General features: G+C 49.4%; 2 protein-coding genes across 2 annotated transcripts in view; both read left to right on the plus strand.

Moving 5' to 3' along the window:
- Nucleotides 1-19,165, plus strand: part of LOC120838533 (23 kDa integral membrane protein) — a 53,971-nt gene that overhangs the window by 5,531 nt on the left and 29,275 nt on the right. The gene's annotated exons all lie outside the window — the stretch shown is intronic.
- LOC121046268 lies at nucleotides 2,958-8,738 on the plus strand. Its single transcript, XM_040500316.2, is given in 2 exon segments — nucleotides 2,958-3,589; nucleotides 3,592-8,738. Coding segments are annotated over 2 exon segments (4,380 nt in total). The 5' UTR covers nucleotides 2,958-3,450; the 3' UTR covers nucleotides 7,833-8,738.

Here is a 19,165-nt window from a genome sequence, read left to right on the forward strand (position 1 = left end):
TCCAGCTGAACAGAAAATCGGATCAATATCTGCTACCCCAGGTACGTAATGTAGGCCCAGATTTATACCTAATAAATAATAATAATAATAATAACAGCAAATAATAATATTATTATTAATATTATTAATCAATCAATGTTTATTATAGTGCCCAGGAACAACTTTGCGGTCTTGCAGGCCACATCCAGGCGTAATTGATGCAGCACAGTTTCTGTTCGTCACTTTATATTTCTCAGCATTCGGAATTTTCACTCCGATCAATATTTTTTTTTAAGTATGCATAATAGTAGCATGGATCTCTCCATAATCTGGATGATATCTCTCTCTTAATTTTTCACATAATATCATTTGCATCTGTCCTTGACAGAGAAACTGCATAGGTATCATCCCCTTTGTGGGCGTCCCTAGCAGCTTTGTCGGCACAGATGCTGCCAGGTATGCCACTATGCCCCTGTACCCACTGTAAGACAATTTCATGTCCCTGACATCGACATCAGAATTTCTGTAAAATGTCATAGATCAATTGAGCATTCACGTTCTTCTTTCTTTTATGGATAAATGCACTGAGAGCGGACTTAGAGTCTACGAATATTGTCCAGTTTGGGGGGTTTTGGGTGCTGATGTATACGTAGCAGGCTGCCCCGAGAGTCGCAAGTGCAGCTGCTGTCGAGGATGCAATATTGCTCAGTTTGGTTTTGATTGTCGTGCTAGTTGACGGAATATAGGCTCCAATGGGTGATGGTATAAAGTTAGTTGACCCATCCGTATATATGTGTCGCGATGAGAGATAGGCATGAGGTATACACTCAAGTGTCAGCTGCATCATAACGGGTGTTGGAGTTGTTGCTTTTTGCGTAACACCAGGGATGGTCAATTTAATGTCGATAGAACTGCACGTCCACGGTGCTTGCTGTGGAGTTTTAGCTAATTCAATGTTCTTTGAAATATACCCTTGAAGTTGCGAGATGACTTGCGAAAAGCGAACAGAGGGTTTAACCTCCGTAATATACGCCACATGATGTGCTTGGCTGCGCGCTTGGTGTCGTGTGAACTCGAATAGTTTTTTTTGGGTTCTAAGGATACCGGATGAAATCGCTCTAGCCTCAACAAGAGTTCTAATTTTTTATGTGCATTTTGCTAGTCCTAGGCAAACTTTTAGAGCCTGCGCTTGAATACGTTCGAGGTCTTTCATTGATGACTTGGAGATACTATGAATTACTGAAATACTGTAGCGTAATAGACCGATAAAAAGAGCGTTGTAAAGAGTCAAAAGTGCTCTTACTGAACATCCCCATCTCGTTCTACTTATCATTTTAATAATTTGTGTGAAGGATTTCAGCTTTTGCTTTACGCGCCTGGTGTGTGGGGACCATGACAAAGGTCTACCTAGGGTTACTCCTAAGAACGTATGTTCTTCAACGTATTCAATTTGTGTCCCCTCTATCGAAATGGGATATCTGCTCGTATCCTTTCTCGTGGAGGCGATAGCAGCGGATTTGGCTGGTGAGATCTGCATTCCATGTGAATGTGTGTATTTTACAGTTATATTGATTGCTTTTTGTATACGTGCTCTGTTTATATATATACCGATCTGCTAGAGACCTAGAAGCAAATATCATTGGCGTAAAAGGATGTTTGTACATTTTTCGAAAGTAGTTTGACAAGATGAATTAGAGATATGTTGAAGAGGTTGGGACTTGGGACACCTTCCTAGAGGTAGTCCTCTTCTAACTTCATAAAGATTGATGTCTCCATCTTCAGTGGAAATAAAGATGTGTCGACCCTTCAGGTAACCGGAGATCTAAATACACAGCCTTGTACTGAGACCAATCCTTCTCATATCTGTAAGGATGGCGTTATGATCCACAGAATCAAAGGCAGTTTTTATGTCAATAAAGACGGCAGTTGTTTTCAATTTGCTCGCGTTTGCTTGTTCAACAGTGAATACTAGATCTAAGACATTGTCGATACTGCTCCTTCCTCGGCAGAATCCTGACATGCACGCAGGAAGTATCTTTCTGTTCTTGAGATCCTATTCGAGTCGCAACAGTATCATTTTTTCCGTGACTTTCGTGACACAGCTCGATAAAGCGATGGATCGATGTGAGCTCATCTCCAAAGGGGTCATAACTGGCTTAAGTATGGGAATCACCCGTGAAGTCGTCCACTCTTTTGGTATTCTACCAGATTCCCACGAAGCGTTATAGACATCGAGTAAGAATGTTCTAGCCGCGCTATCAAGATGTGCTAATGCAGAATAGCGGACACCATTTGGACCAGCAGATGAGTTCTTGTTTGTTGAAGAGAGTGCCTCTGTAAGGTCTGGCGTCATTGTTTATCGCTTTCTCGGCGTGCTCTATGTGTTGCCGGGCGCCGCCACCTTCGCATTCGTGACTAATGCATACCCGTAAAGAGATTGCCCTTTGCGGGAAGCTGGCCGGGGTGTCATGTTTCCTCTCCGTGCTCCGATGGATGGACGAGCAGCATTGCATTCCGGAGTGCCAAGGTTGTATGAGAGTTGCGCAAGACCTGACATCAGAACCGACGAATGGCAAAGCCTCTGAAGGAGTGATGTCAGTTTTGGCAAATAGCAAAGCGTCTGAAGAAATGATGTCAGTTTTGACGAATGGCGCTGGAGAAAAGTGATGTCAGTGTTCGGAGTGTTTTTTCTATGTTCTTTCACTTGGGGGGGATTGTAAGCAGCGCGTATCCGCTGGTATTTAAGCGTGGTCTTGACTGGAAAAGGGGTTCTTGTCTGGAGCTAGGTGGGCAGGCCTCACCTCGAGTAGCCGCGGAGAGGGTCCGTGGGGCGGCCAGAAAGTTCCCTTCCTGCTTTGTAAAAGTTGCTTTATCGTGATTCCCTGTATATAAAGTATACCTACCCCATACCAAGCCTCACCGAGCCTTCTCGCTGATGATATCGGGAGTCCGTGGCGCATCGAGAAGAACAAAGAACCATCTACTGGCGCAGTCGACAGCACAAAGCACCACGGAGGAATCGACGACGGCAACAAGACGACAGGAAACCCTCGCAGGACGCCAAAGGCGGCGTTTCAGCAGCGGACAAGAAAAGACAGATCATCGAGTTTCCTTCACTGGCCGTCCGCAGGAACGACACGAGGTCAAGACTGGGACAAGAAAGGCTACGAAGGAGAGATCTGCGACGTTTCCGGAACGAAGAGGACGCCAAGCAGTAACCGTCGACGCCCAGACGAGGAGCGACCGCTGGCAGGCCACCGGGAAGAAAACATCGACCCGACACGCGGTCACGCACCGCCACTGTCGTGCCTCAGGGACCGAGAATTGGGCGCGGAGAGCACCATCAGACTTCTGCAGCGAGGACGTCGGCTTCAGGCGACGAGCGACCAGGCGCACACACAAATATCCGAGTGAGTCCCTTGGTTCACATTCCTCTGTTATGTGTTGTGTTGCTCGAGCCGGCCCAATTATATGAATACCAGATTTCCGCACCTAAACGCGGATAAAAATCGGAGAGACATGAACGAGAGCGGGAAAGGCGGCGGGGATGGTAGTCACGTGCCAGACTCATCTCTCTCGGAAAAAGAAATGGAGTATAACCTGAAGCTAGCAGAGAGCGCCGACGCGCTCTAGAACTTGAACTCGAGCTCGCTCGGGTTCGACTGGACACCGCGACGCAGAGGCGTGACGAGGCGAGCGAGGCGGAACCTTCGAGCGGCCAGATGGGACTCAGATATTACTCCAAGTTGCTAGCAGGTGCCTTCCCGAAATTCCCAACCGACGGCGAGGTGCCTATTTGGTTCGAGTCAGTGGAGAGCTCACTGGGTGCGTACGACGTTCCCAAGGCGCTGTGGGGGCAGATCGTCTTCCCGATGATCGCTGAGCGGGTTGCATACTTGTCGACGCGACTAACCCCTGCGGAACACAGGGATTACGATATACTCAAGGGAGTAGTTCTCGACGAGTTGAAGCTGTCAGCGGCCGAATACCAAAGGCGGTTTCTTGCCGCGACCAAGCGAAAGGGGGAGACCTGGAAAACGTTTGCAACTCGTCTACAGAGTTACATTAACTTCTATGTGGAGGCCCGCGGCGTCTCCTCCTTTAAGAATCTTCTCGAACTGTTAGTCGCCGACCAGTGGAAGTCGGGTTTAGCAGAAGAAGCCGCCAAGTACGTTAAGCTGCGGGAGGGGGAAGAATGGTTAAAAGCAGACGAACTGGCTCGGCTGCTGCAGACCTATGAGGAAGCGGCGGGCGAGGGCAGTGCGTGCGCGAAAATAAACCTCGCTAAAAGGGCAGAGTCAAAGGGCACCAACCAAGGGGTAATACCGAGCGCATCAAAAACAACCGGGAGCGTTACAGCTCGGGCAGAGAAACCCGAGACGACCAGGCCGCCCTCGGTTGTTAAGAAAGCGTCTCGGCCGGGCGAATGCTTCCAGTGCGGAAGCACGAGCCACTACGTGGCTCAATGCCCGTTCGCTCGGGAAGCGAGGGGGGTAAAAAGTGACGAACGACCACGCGGAGAGAGATTAACGGCACGTATCGCAGCTGAAAGCCGCAGCTTGGCACATCCAAAGCTTGGGAGCGTCAAAGTTAGCTGCCGAGGCAAGGTAATTGATGCAATTGTCGACACCGGAGCAGACATCACAGTAGTCCGTGAAAGCAGCGTGCCAGAGGAGCTGCTAAAGCCGCATGGGAGTATAGAACTCGTGTCCGCATTCGGCGAGAAGGTAGAAGCTAAGCTCGCCGTGGTACCACTCGCACTTTACCGCGGGGCATCCTTGATTCACGACGTGGGTGACGCGACGCAGGTCGTGTGCGCTCTTACGGATCGGCTCACACACACTGACTGCCTGATCTCCGCGGAAACATGGGAACAGTTGCACACGCATAATGAGGGGGATGACGAGGTTCACATACAAGCAGTGGGAAAACGGGGCCAGCAGGGAGAGCAGGGACAAGAACGGGAGAACCTGTTCGAGCCATCGAATTCCAACACGGATTCAACCGATGTTCCCCCACCGCCTGATATCTCCGGAGAGGAGCGAGAGGAGCCGAATCTTGAGACTGAGGTGATGCAAACCAGTGACGCGCGAAAGTTCCGTAATGAACAGCGAGATGACGAGTCATTACGACGGGCTTGGCAAAATGCAAAAGGTGGCAAGGCGGGCATGTCAATAGTAGACGGATTGCTGTACCATAAAGATCAAGTACTTGGTCAGAAAGTGCTGCAGTTATTACTGCCCGAGTCGCGCCGCAGCACTGTGCTTCGCCTGGCCCATGAGTCCTACTGGGGCGGTCATCTCGGCTTCCGCAAAACAAAAGCGCGCATTAAGTACAGTTTTTACTGGCCAGGCATGGAGAACGACATTCGCGACCATTGCAACGGATGTCACAGTTGTCAGGTTCGATCAGACAGACGGCAGTCCGATAGGGTGCCGATAGCACCGCTCACGCGCCCGAAGTTACCATTTCAGAAAGTCAACATTGACGTGATCGGCCCTATCGACCCACCTTCAGCCAGAGGGCACCGCTATGCATTGTGTGTCATAGACTTGTGCACACGCTGGCCAGAGGTGGTTTGCCTAAAGTCACTGTCAGCCAAAGCGACATGTGATGCGCTGCTGACCGTGTTCACCAGGACAGGAGTACCAGAAGTAGTGTGTTCGGACTGCGGAACGAATTTCACAGCTGCACTTACTAGCGAGTTTCTCGCGAGACTGGGTTGCACCCCACGGTTCTCGACCCCTGACCACCCGGAAAGTAACGGGTCCGTGGAAAGGTGGAACCGTGTATTCAAAAATATGTTGTTTCACGTAATCGAGAGAGACGCCCGAGACTGGGATCGATTCGTCCCCTTCTTGCTGTGGGCCTACCGAGAGGTCCCCCACGACACAACGGGAGTGTCGCCTTTCCGGATGCTTTACGGTAGAGACCCGGTCGGGCCTCTCGCTATCCTCGGGAGAAGCTGGGCGGGTGATATTGAGATCCCAGCGGAGTTAGCGGACGCTCCCGCGGACTACTTAGAGAAATTGAAAACGCAACTAGAGCTCGCAGCTGACACCGCGGAGCTCACCACAAGCAAGCAACAGGAGGCGTACGCGTCGCACTACAACAAACGCGCCATGTTAAAGGTGTTTAACGAGGGCGACGCGGTCCTCGTCTTTGACACAAACCGCGCAGGGAAAATGTACCCGAAGTGGCTGGGGCCGTGCACAGTAACGGAAAGGTATCGTGAGCACTCGTACTACGTGCAGACGCGCGATGGCCGCCGCATGCTAGTGCACGCGAACAAACTGCGCCCCTACGTTTGCGAAGTTGCATCGGTGAGCGTTATGTTCCACGATGACTGTGACTTCGGGGAGGTAGAATACACTCCGCGAGCAGCCGAGCCTGGCCAGGCGCGTCCAATTCTCGATCATGAAAAGACCGCGCACATCGATGAAGAAACAGCTGCCCGTATAGGTGCTGCGTTCGACCAGCACCATGCGCTCTTCTCGGGCCAGCCGGGTATCGCGCGAGTGGGGGAACACCGTGTGAAGCTAATCGAAGGCGCTAGCCCAAAGCGCGGCCGCCCCTATAGGATTCCTGACGCCTTAAAGGGGGAGGTTACTGAACAGATCAGAGAGCTGCTGGAGCTAGGTTTGATATACCGATGTGAAAGCGCCTTCGCACACCCGATCGTATGCGTGCCAAAGAAAGATGGGTCGGTGCGCTTGTGCATCGATTACCGCGCGCTTAATGCAGTGTCGGAAACAGATGCCTTCCCAATGGGACACCCACAGGAGCTCATCATGCGCGTGGGGGCGGCCAAGTTCATCACGCTCATAGACCTGCGACGCGGTTACTGGCAGGTGCCATTGGCCGAGGATTCTCAGCTTTGTACGGCGTTCATCTCGCACTGTGGTCAGTTTGCATGGAGGGTGATGCCCTTCGGCCTCAAAAACGCGGCGGCCACTTTCCAGAGAAATATGAATCTCGTGCTGGCAGGTCACGAAGACTACGCGTGCGCCTATCTAGACGACATAGCTGTGTTCAGTACGTCGCTAGAACAACACGTTGAGCACCTACAGAGGGTGTTCACAGCATTACAGGCGGCAGGCTTGCATGCAAACCTTGAAAAGTGTCAGGTGGCTAGGCCTTCTATTCGCTATCTGGGGCATATTGTAGGTTCTGGGAGGCATGGTCCAGATCCCGAGAAAGTGGCGGCCATTGAAGGACTCCAGGTGCCCCAGACAAAGAAAGAGCTGAGGAGCGCTCTCGGCCTCTGTGGCTATTACCGTAGCTACGTTCCTAACTTTGCAGAGATAGCTCGGCCGCTGACGCAGCTCACTGGGAAAGGGGTGCCTACTCAGATACCTTGGCCTCCGGAAGCCCACGAGGCATTTAAAGCCCTCAAGCAAGCCCTCTGCGAAGCCGTGTCGCTGGCTACCCCTGACCCGGGGAAGCCGTATGTGCTCCACACTGATGCCTCGATGGTGGCCGTCGGTGCCTGTTTAGCACAGATAGCTGCCGACGGCTCCGAAATTCCGATCGCCTTCGCAAGTCACCGGTTCACGCCAACGCAAACGCGGTGGGCCACGATCGAACGCGAAGCATTCGGGGTGATTTGGGGATTAAAGAAGTTTGAGACGTGGGTCTTCGGCACCCAGGTAACCGTCGTTACCGACCATAACCCGCTCTCGTACCTTACAAGCAGCGTGCCCCAGGGCGCAAAACTCACACGTTGGGCCTTAGCGCTACAGCGTTACGACGTGATAATCCGTCACCGCAAGGGCAGCACCCATACAAATGCGGATGCCCTATCTAGGCTCCCTAACGGTTGCTGGGAAGCATTGCCGGCTCGAGCACCATAGCAAGCAGGCGTGGAATGTGGCCTCGTGGACCACACGAAAAGTGCTGTGACTTTTGTGTGCCAATACGAACTCCCGCGGAAGGAATGAACCATTTGTCTCGTGGACTCGTTGAGTGTTCAATGGTGTTTTCATACCCCTATATTTCGCGTAACCCTTGAAGTGTGCATGACTTAATTTTGTGGTGTTGTAATGACGCCGGACTTCGTTTTGTGTTTGTAGTCCAATTAATCTTGGTTTAGATTAATGGATCTTGGAAGGGAGGTGTAAGGTCTGGCGTCATTGTTTATCGCTTTCTCGGCGTGCTCTATGTGTTGCCGGGCGCCGCCACCTTCGCATTCGTGACTAATGCATACCCGTAAAGAGATTGCCATTTGCGGGAAGCTGGCCGGGGTGTCATGTTTCCTCTCCGTGCTCCGATGGATGGACGAGCAGCATTGCATTCCGGAGTGCCAAGGTTGTATGAGAGTTGCGCAAGACCTGACATCAGAACCGACGAATGGCAAAGCCTCTGAAGGAGTGATGTCAGTTTTGGCAAATAGCAAAGCGTCTGAAGAAATGATGTCAGTTTTGACGAATGGCGCTGGAGAAAAGTGATGTCAGTGTTCGGAGTGTTTTTTCTATGTTCTTTCACTTGGGGGGGATTGTAAGCAGCGCGTATCCGCTGGTATTTAAGCGTGGTCTTGACTGGAAAAGGGGTTCTTGTCTGGAGCTAGGTGGGCAGGCCTCACCTCGAGTAGCCGCGGAGAGGGTCCGTGGGGCGGCCAGAAAGTTCCCTTCCTGCTTTGTAAAAGTTGCTTTATCGTGATTCCCTGTATATAAAGTATACCTACCCCATACCAAGCCTCACCGAGCCTTCTCGCTGATGACATCGGGAGTCCGTGGCGCATCGAGAAGAACAAAGAACCATCTACTGCCTCTTTTAGTTGTATTGAAGTAAACGGAGCATCGATGACATCGTTTGCACTGATACAGTCTTATGACTAGCTATAGGGATAGTCAAGTATGATAGTGATAAGTCGTGAGTAATCTGCAAGCAATACTCCTTTGTTACATCCTTTTGTGTAACTTGTCGATGTAAAGCGATCGAACGAAAGTGGTGAGTTTGCTGCGGTCTGGAACCTAAACTTCGCGTCATGTGCCACATTCCCGTTACAGGCTTCCTGGGATCCAGTCTAGCACTGTTCGATCTCCATCGTTTTATTGAAAGCTTATCGAGATGGCGTTGCACCGTTCGTTGTGCTTGTCTGGACTTTCTTATATCTTCTCTATTTTTTTTTTCTCTTGCCCTTCGTTCGGCTCTTTGACCGATGGCTCGAAGTCGTTCGTACTCCCCAGCTATTTGGGTGATCTGCATTCTTAAAGCTTTTGAAGCCTCCGATATTGTTTTCTCTACAATATTCAAAAAATCTATAATTGTGGTTATCTCCTGGCATGCTATTTCAATTTTTTCGTTGAACATATTCCAGTTAGTATATGTAAAAAGTTTCTTTTTTTTTTTACGGCGAGCGTTAATTAATTTGGGTATCAATCTGTAAGTTGGAAAGTGATCACTCCCGTGGGTTTCGATGTCTACAAACCAGCGAGGTGGGAGCGAAAGGGAAGACGATGCTAGTGTGATTTCTAAGCAGCTGGTAATTGTTGCACCTTGAACAAATGTTGGACTTCCGTCATTCAATATGGTTAGGTCGTGTTGGTGAGCAATGTTTAAAATATGTTTTCCTTGTAATGTGGCTTTTACCCCTCCCCATAGTGGATGGTTGGCGTTAAAATTCCCAGTGAGGCTGGTCTAGAACTTCTTTGTAGAATCTGGCCCTTGTTTAAATGTATGCAGCTTAGAACCGTAGTGTCCTTGCTAATTGTTACTGCCACGTATTCATTGGTAGGATGGGGATTTACATCGTGTACCACATACGTGAGGTCCTTACGAATCGCCAGTAAAAGCCTGCTGCGACTTCTTCCACGACATGAGTGGAATACTTCATAACCGGACAAGCGTAATGTTCGAGGAACAAGCGATTTTGATATTGCTATTACGGGGAATTGATATTGGAAGGTTAATTGACGAAAGTCTGAAAGACGGTTGCGGAGGCCTCGAGTATTCCATTGAAAACTGAATGAGTTATTACGGAACTTCTCTACCTGCACCAGGATCTGACCAGAGGAAGAGCGATGTGTATGATTGTGATTGTAGCGTGTGGCCAGTGTAGAATCAAGGGAAACGAGAAGATTACGAAGCAGCGTTGCTATCGTGTTTAGCGCATTTCCCAGGTTCTGTGATTTTGGTGTTTGACTCGATCTTAAAAGCGGTGGGGCCTTACACTCGTTGTGGACTTGCTTTGGAGCCCACTGGAGCTTCTTCGATTGGCTGACGCTTTCTTGGTGTTGGTCGTGTGAAGAACCAGGTGACTTTTGAACAGAACTTGTCCCGTCAGTTGAATGGCTTGGCAGAGGTGGGAAGTCTGCATCACTCGCTGGGGGAATCACAACCGCTTGCGATGCTCTCTTGGTTTCTTTATTTCGGCGAACTTCTATGCTCAGGATCTTGATTTCTGGGGCCAGATGGCTTCACCACAGACCTGGCAGCTGTGTAGTTAACGTTGTTTTCGCTGCAGTAGGCTGATATCTTCTTTTCTGTCTTGTAGAAGGTGCATTGGCGTGATGTCGATTCGTGGAGGGCGTGGGGGGGGGGGGGGGGGGGGGGGGGTTGCAGTTGATGCACTGCGGTTCTTTCGCTTACCACACCGCGTTGGTGGTTGCCACCACAGCAACTACACCGCTCCCCCTTGTTGCATACACTTGCAACATGGCCCAAAGCAACCGCATTTCGGACATTGTCGAGGTTTGTTTGTGTACGGTAGGATTTTGAATCTGGTCTGGCCTAGATTGACGTACTTTGGGGCAGATTCTGTGGCAAAGGAAAGCTTCATGATATCTGATTTCCCTAGTTTTCTCACTTGGGTGACAGGGACAGTTGCGCGTATCCCTACCTGGAGGTCCGCTTCTGTGATCTCCTGAGAAACTCCACAGATGATTCTAACAGCTGAAGATCTTTGATGTGCCTCATAAACAGTTACTGTCATTCCGAAAGTATTGTTTACCAACTGTGGCTTAGCGTAACTGCAGTTAAGTGTACCCGCGTAACAAGGGTATAAGTGGGGCCGCCGAAGCGGAGGAAATCAGGATTTAAACAAATATTTATCGCGCCCACAAGTATCAAAAAATAAAACAAATGAAAGTGTAACATAATAACCCGAACAAATGGGACCCTGACGAAACGCACGCCGACGGAAAACCAGGAGACACGTCCTCGCGCGTGGAGGTAGCTTGTTAGAACGTCACATAGTTTCCCGTGTGACGTGTAAAGGTCCCAAAAGGACTACAATTTACAGCGATGTTTATGTATATATATATATACATATTGTAACAGCGAAGAGAGAAAAGAAGTAGAGGTGCTCCGGACAGGGATCGAGGACGAGAACGTTGGAGAACCCAGGAAATAAACCGTGACAATTTGGTGGCAGCGGTGGGATGCCTACCGAAACCCGACAAGGTCCTTTGCCGGTACAAAGGACGCCTTCCGGTGAGCCACCCTCCCAGGCTCAGCAGCCAGAGGAAACCACTTCACAATCGGTGGCCGCACCAACCGACATTCCGACGACAGCGGTGACATTGGAGACGCTGCAAAGGCTGTTGGAACTGCTGTTGGAACTGCAACTGCTACGCAGCAATCTTCGGACCTTCTAACCGCAAGTAATGCTGACATCTGCCGTCGAGTAGCTGCTCTGGAGACACTTCAGCAAACAGCGCAACCAACTGTCTTCGCAGTCGAGCAGACACTTTTCACGAGCCGCCCGACTACATCTTCTGGTCAACCCCGTCTCAAGTTAAAGCCATTTAATGGCGAAACACCCTTGGATCTATACCTACAGCAGGTTGACATCATTTCCGATGCAAACCACTGGACTGAAGACGAGAAGGCACGCGCTGTCATTGCGCAACTAGATGGCCCTGCCCTCAGCGTTCTTCATGCGCTCCAAGGAACCCGGCTCACTTACGCAGCATTGATCATGAGCTTGCGCGATCGTTTCGGTGATGAACATCTGCAGCAAGCATTCTATGCAGAATTACGTTCGCGGCGCCAACAAGCAAGCGAGAGTTTTCAACAAGCAAGCGAGAGTTTTCCAGAACTCGCTGCAAGTATAGAGCGTTTGACCTACAAATCCTTCCCGGGCGCAACGTCTGATACATTGAATCGTGTCGGCACAGCCGCGTTTGTGGATGCCATAGGCAACCCTGAGGTCCAGAAGTTTGTAAGACTAACAAGACCAGAAACAATACGATCTGCACTCGGACATGCCATGGAGATGAGCGCTGCTCAATGGGCTACCAGCCGCATGCAACCAGCAGCACTTCCTGGAGTTACAGTGCAACCATTGACAATTCCACAGGACACGCGCGCTCTCAGCCTGCGTCTGCTCGTTCACGGAACAATACCGCTGGGTCGTGCTACCGATGTGGCCGTCGTGGTCATTTTGCGGCCGAATGCTCAGCTGCTCCTGCTACATCGGGAAACGCTACTCCCGGTCCTTGGGGGCGGAACCGGGTATAACTCCTCAAAGGCCCCTCGTATCAGTTACACACCAGTTAACGTCGGTTCCCCGCCATCCTGTACTGGTTGAAAACGTGGGGGTTGTGGACGCACTTTTTGACACTGGAGCAGCTGTGAATGCTATTGATATGTCCTTTCTTTCCTCGGACATTAAAGGGGCACTGACACATCAAAATCGTATTTTATTTTATTATCCGAAACGATTGAAAACGATGCCTGGACATTACCCTCAAAATTTGAAACTTGGGAATTCAGTATTTCTGAATTAAAAAAACGATTTCCAAATGCCGAATTTGAAGTTCCCGCGCGATCCGCGCCAGTGCAGTGAGTCAAATTTTGCGGTCTCCTGCAACTTGACTTTCTTTCGGACCTCCGCTCCACGCTGTGAAGCTAAGCGCCGTTGCTACCGCGGCCCGAAGCGAGGAGGAGGCGAGCAGGCGGGATAGAAGGGTGCCGGCGCGGGAAAAAAACCGGTTTCGTCCCCGACTCGCCGATAATCCTCTGCTCGAGCGCCGCCAAGTTTTCCGAGGGAGCATACAAATCCAGGAAGCGACATCACACCGAAATCTTATTTTCGGTATTTCAAAAAGAAAGGCCGTAGTGCGTTCGCAATTGCGTTAAAAAAACATGTTTTACGATTGCCGTTATTAAATGTTATAGAAAGGTCGCCTACAAAGCTTCTAAATTTCCTGATTTTTGACGTCACCGATCAAAAGAAGCAAGGAGGTGAGCGCGGGAAATATAAACGCCAAAAATAAAAAGGCGCGCGCGCGCGCGGGAAAATTTGTTTTCGCGATGCGGTTTTTTTTGCGTGTTTATGACTACAACTTGCATCGTTTTAGACAATAAAAAAGAATACGACCTTTGGGGTGTCAGTGCCCCTTTAAAGTGTTCCCTGACTACTCAGTTCTACTAACTGCTCATGGGGAAAGCATACCAACCAGAGGAAAGGTGAAACTAAAAATTACAGTATTTGGTCGCACATCAGTTGAAGACTTTGTTGTAATTCCAAATTGTGTGTGCCCTTTAATTCTTGGGTACAACTGGTGTACCAAAACCGGCTTATTTTTTTAGGAAACCTTCTACGGCCTGTCAAGAAACTATGCCATCAGATCAAAGCGCGCGTCATGAGTATGCGCTACTTCGACGCTTTTGGTCGTATATTATGACTTCCTGGGCATCTTATGCGTTTTTCTTGCTGCTTCGACTCTTTTGGACTAACTTCGTACTTCTCTGGGCATCGTCTGCAACTTATGGAGCAAGTGTATTGGAAACTCTGCTACATAAGTTTTTTTAACCATCCTCAGTTCAAAAAGAAGAAACGTGGGATATTCATATTGCGGCTACAACAGTGCTACAACCAGAGACAGCCATGTGGATCAAAGTGCGGTCAAACCCACCCCATCTTAACGGTGACATTGTCTGTGAGGCTTTCCGGATTTCAAAACCTGGTTACGAAGTGGCAGTACCTCGAACGCTGACTACAAGTATGAGGCCATTTCAGCATCCTGATGATGAATCTCGGGCATAACTCCGTCACTCTTCAGCAGGGACACTATGTCGGCAAGTCGTTTCCTCTCACTCCAACAGAACTTCTAACAGCGGCTATCGGTCAACCAGGATCTTCAGAACAACCCTCGAAAGAATGCGCACAAATACCATGGGATCTGTTCCAGTTTGGTCCAATCCTCGCCAATCATCAGATTGAATCCCTCAAAGAACTAATCGCAATTTACCGGGCATGTGTGGCACTAACTCCGAACGAACTCGGATGCACACATCTTGCGGAACACAACATTAATACGGCCGATCATGCTCCCATTCATCAGTCCTTACGTCGCCTTGCTCCAGTAGAGCATGCCGTCATCCGAACACAGGTCGACGATATGCTTAATAGAGGAATCGTCACACCATCCATCAGCCCATGGTCGTCACCGGTCGTCTTGGTACGCAAGAAAGATGGGACTGTACGTTTTTCTGTTGATTACAGGAAGGTTAACAGCATCACAAAACAGGACGTATATCCCCTACCTCGCCTTGATGATTCACTAGACAGACTACAAGGCGCAAGTTACTTCACAACACTTGATCTCTTGTCAGGATATTGGCAAGTACCTCTGAACCCCGACGATGCCGAAAAATCGACCTTCATAACTCCTGGCGGGCTTTACCAATTTACGCGATTACCACTCGGCCTTTGCAACGCGCCAGCTACCTTCCAACGCCTTATGGATAGAGTTCTAGGCCACCTTAAGTGGACTATGGCTCTGGTATATCTTGACGATATTATTGTATACATGGGACGACGTTTGAAGAACACAACCGAAGACTGAAGCTTGTTCTTGACGCGCTACAACGAGCGAACGTACGAATCAAACCTCAAAAATGCTTTTTTGGTTTTGAAGAAGTTCTCTATCTCGGTCATGTTATCACCAAGAATGGCATCAAACCCGACCCTGCAAAGCTGGAAGCGGTGTCAAAGTATCCAAGACCAAGCCGCCTTTCAGAGGTCAAGAGCTTTCTCGGCTTTGCATCCTATTTTCGCCTGTTTATACCACAATTCGCCAGTCGTGCAATACCCTTGACGCTCCTACTTCGTAAAAACAACCCTTGGCGATGGACAATAAACGAGGAACGTGCCTTCAACGACATTAAGGAAAGCCTTCTTCGGGCACCAATCTTAGCCCCTTTTAACATGGAATTCCCATCTTTTCTTCATACCGACGCCAGCGGAACTGGCCTTGGAGCTGTATTACTCCAAGAACACCCCGACAAATCTCAACGAGTAATCGCTTACGACAGTCGGCGCCTTACCGATGCCGAACAACGCTACCATTCATCGGAGCTCGAATGCCTAGCTCTCATCTGGGCTATTCAACACTTTCGGCCCTACTTGTACCGTCATCGTTTCACCGCCGTTACAGACAACTCTGCGTTACTTTGGCTACAGTTGAAACGAGACCTTACCCCCAAGCTTGCTCGCTGGGCTTTACTTATCAGCTGAATATCTGTCATCGAGGTGTAAAATATCACACGGACGCTGATTTTCTCTCACGCAATCCGATAGCCCCAGCTGAAGAACTGAACAAAGAAGAGGTTCAGTTTTGCACCCCCGTGTTTAACCTTGCTGAATCTCAAACTTCAGACCCAGAAGTTCAAGATATTATGTCGCGACTGAGATCTCCTTCTGATACAGCGGAACGACGTCTACGTCGAGCCTATCGTGTCTGTCATGGGCTCCTCTGCCACCGCGGGACGCAAGGTTGGGCGCCCTTCGTGCCCACGCAGTTACGTACCGCCGTGCTCCACCTGTGTCATGACAACCTAACCGCTGGACATTTAGGAAGAGACAAAACTACAAAGAAGATCTTGGAGCGCTACTGATGGCCACGAGTTCGCACAGACGTTGCCAAATACATAGGGTCGTGCATTAAATGTCAGTCACGGAAAACTGCGAACCACACCATCGACTGTGGCGTCCAGCCTGTACCACTACGTAAAGCACCCTTTGAAATTCTCGGCATCGACCATCTCGGCCCGTTCCCTTCTACTCCAAGTGGTAACAAGTATGTTCTCGTCGCCATCGATTACCTAAGTAAATGGGTAGAGTTACGTGCAGTTCCAAGCACCGCGGTCGACCACATCGTGCTATTTTTACGACAAGTTATTCTTCGGCATGGTGTACCTCGCGTCATCGTGAGTGATCGCGCCTCATCTTTCATTTCCCGTCGGTTTGCGAGAGAAATGGAAACTCGTGGTATCCATCACGCTCAAGCAGCGCCATACCATCCACAAACAAATGGTCTTGTTGAACGGGCCAACCGCACCATCAGTGGCATACTCGCGAGCTACGTGAACGAACAACACAGCAACTGGGACGAACTGGTGTCATACGCAGCCTTTGCAATGAACACTGCTGAGCAATCAACAACCGAGTTTACCCCCTTCCAAATAGTGTACGGACGGGCACCAGTTTTGCCCTGCGAATCCGGTGACAACGCCGTTTGGAAGCTAAGAGCAGAGCACTTTACAAGTAGCTCTCGACGCCGCTTCCAAGCCGTGAGAAAGAAGGCTCACGATTCCATGTTGCGTGCTCAGGTACGCACTCAGGAACGCACTGCTCCATCATTCCCCCCACCTCCTGTACGTTGTGGGGACTGGGTTTTGGTACGCCGACCCCTTCGAAAGAAAGGCCGGGCTGAAAAGTTCCTTCCACGCTACAGAGGCCCCTGTGAGGTTCTTCGTCAGCTGGGTCCCGTGACATTTCAAGTTCGTGATTGTACTGGCAGTCCCCATCATACCAATGCAACATTCACGGCACATCGTAGCCACCTTAAGCACTACGTCCCACGTTCATCGAGACGCACACACCACGCACCTGAACTCGGTCTATGAACTCGATCATTATCGATTCATAGGGGAAAGGGGCCGAGTGTAACAGCGAAGAAGAGAGAAAAGAAGTAGAGGTGCTCCGGACAGGGATCGAGGACGAGAACGTTGGAGAACCCAGGAAATAAACCGTGGCAATATATATATATATATATATTTTTTTTTTTTAAGCAATAACTTGTTTTTAACAGAACAACTCCCCCCCCCCCCCCCCCCCATTCCTAAATTCTGTCCATTCACGAAAGTAACGTCACGTGGCCTAACGTCATGTGACTAATACGCCAAGCGAAGAACAGCTAAATTAAGCAGGAAAATTTAGGTCTTGTGATCTAACACCAATTCAATTTTCCCGCTAAAGTTATCGGAAGAAATCGAAGCCACTCGACCTGATGTCACGTGACACATACAATTTAGTTTTCCCGCTAAATTTACTTTGAATTTAATTTATAATAATTAAACGCTGCGAAAGAACTCGGTCCCCTCTCCCCCTCGCCAGTTGCCTCCCTTCCCCCTCCCCCCTCCCTGGTCACGTGACACACCAATTCGGTTTCCCCAAGATTGATAAAAATATAGATTCTTCACTACCGGACCAAACAATGCAAACAATCATTCCTAAATAGTGAATGTGAAGCATTATATAACTTTGAAGATAAAGGTCGCTGTTATTTTTTTCTGACTCTTACACGGATAAATAATAAAACAATAAAACTTTTTATAACCACAGTCTAAATTAATTAACACTTGATGCATATTACATGGATGTAAACCATAGTCTTTCCATATCAAATACTTTACACATGGAGAGCCATGAAATAAAAGTGTAATCAGGCCCATTAAGAACATATAAGAAGAAAAAAACTTTCTCGTCAATCATTTTACGCCATGCAAAAGTTAATTTTGAACGAAATATTTAGGCGGGGGTGGGGGAAGTTCGACATATCTTCCAACAGGAACTGAACCAGAGTTTTTTCGTAGGATGAGCTTTGGGGTTCCCAGCAGCGGTTCCGCTCACAGTCTCAGCTCTTTACTACGTTTCATCTTACTAAGTTATAATGGATCGCAACAGACGCTGTAACTTGTAGGGTTCCGTGTTTTGGTGGCTTATTTTTCTTCAAATATGGGAAGAAGGGAGGTGGAGGGGGAGGGGTCCTCTTTTCTTTTGTTTACAGCGGAGCTGTTCAAGGCTAGGTTCCCCAGGATTGTGTCCGGTACCAAGCAAATGTCGACACCAGTGGCCAACACAACACTTTGGTTGCCGCCGTCACTCATAGATGGCGCTAGCAGTTTAAAGTGTTGTGTGTTTGCGGGTTGTCTGCTTGCCGCGGTCTCTCAAAGATGGCGGCAACATCGGTGGAAGAAGAGCGGGAGCGGAACGAGCGGCGACGTGCGCAGATGCGCGAATGGTTTCGCAATCGCCGCGAGGCCGCTATCGCCTAAAGTTCCACTGCGTCGAGCGCTTCAGATTCTCTTGCGTAAAAAGAGCAGATAGCTCGCCTGGAAAGCCACCGCCGAGAAAAGGAGCTAGAGCTCCTTTGCTCTTCCTTTTTCAGCAAAGTGAAAAGGCTAAAAGTTTTTTTGTTTTGTTTTTGTCTCAATTTTTATTGATTTCGTGTTTGTTTATTTTTTTTGTTTCTCACATTCGGGGAAGGGGGGGGGGGGGGGAGGGGGGAGATTGGGAGGGTCATTTTTTTTTTTCTTTGGCGTTTTTTTTTTTTTTTTAGTTTGTGTTTTTCGGAATCAACTTTTGGCGTCGGGCGAAAAATCGGGGTTTATCGGAATAATACAGACCTTGTGTTTCTATTATTCAATGACAGGTCCGATTCGAGGTTTTTCAGTTTTTTCCAGATTTTGAACAAATCATTTAGAGCCGCGACCCCATCACGTGACTGCGCGACGCTGCGTCCCTCCATAAGGCCACGCGTGTCACTTTGACGGCAGCGGACTGGCTCCGCCACTCGTACCGTCCGCTGCACTCCATCGTAACGTGGAACGAGGTACAGTCATTAGGGACCTTTCGCAGATGCGGGCTCAATCCGCCCTTAAAGCGACGGCACAAAGCTGCCTCCCACTACCAACGCAGAGCTCTTTCTCGCGTACGGTTAAACCCCTCTATCTGTTGTATATCGCGTGCCTTAACCCCCCGCCAGCTCTACCTCGTTAACCGTCGGGCTTGAGGGCTCTGGCGTTCGGCCGCGCTTGTCACACGTTTAATTTTTTTCTTCTTGTTATTGTTACTTAAGTACTTTGCACGTAAACAAGGCAGGTGTTTTGAGGACTAAGCCCGCAGATTTTCGAAGAGAAATCTACAGAACGCAGATTGAAGCCCGCCTAGGAA

This window comes from Ixodes scapularis, unplaced genomic scaffold (genome assembly GCF_016920785.2).
Source record: "Ixodes scapularis isolate PalLabHiFi unplaced genomic scaffold, ASM1692078v2 PGA_scaffold7__128_contigs__length_106722199, whole genome shotgun sequence".
NCBI classification, from domain to species: Eukaryota; Metazoa; Arthropoda; class Arachnida; order Ixodida; family Ixodidae; genus Ixodes; species Ixodes scapularis.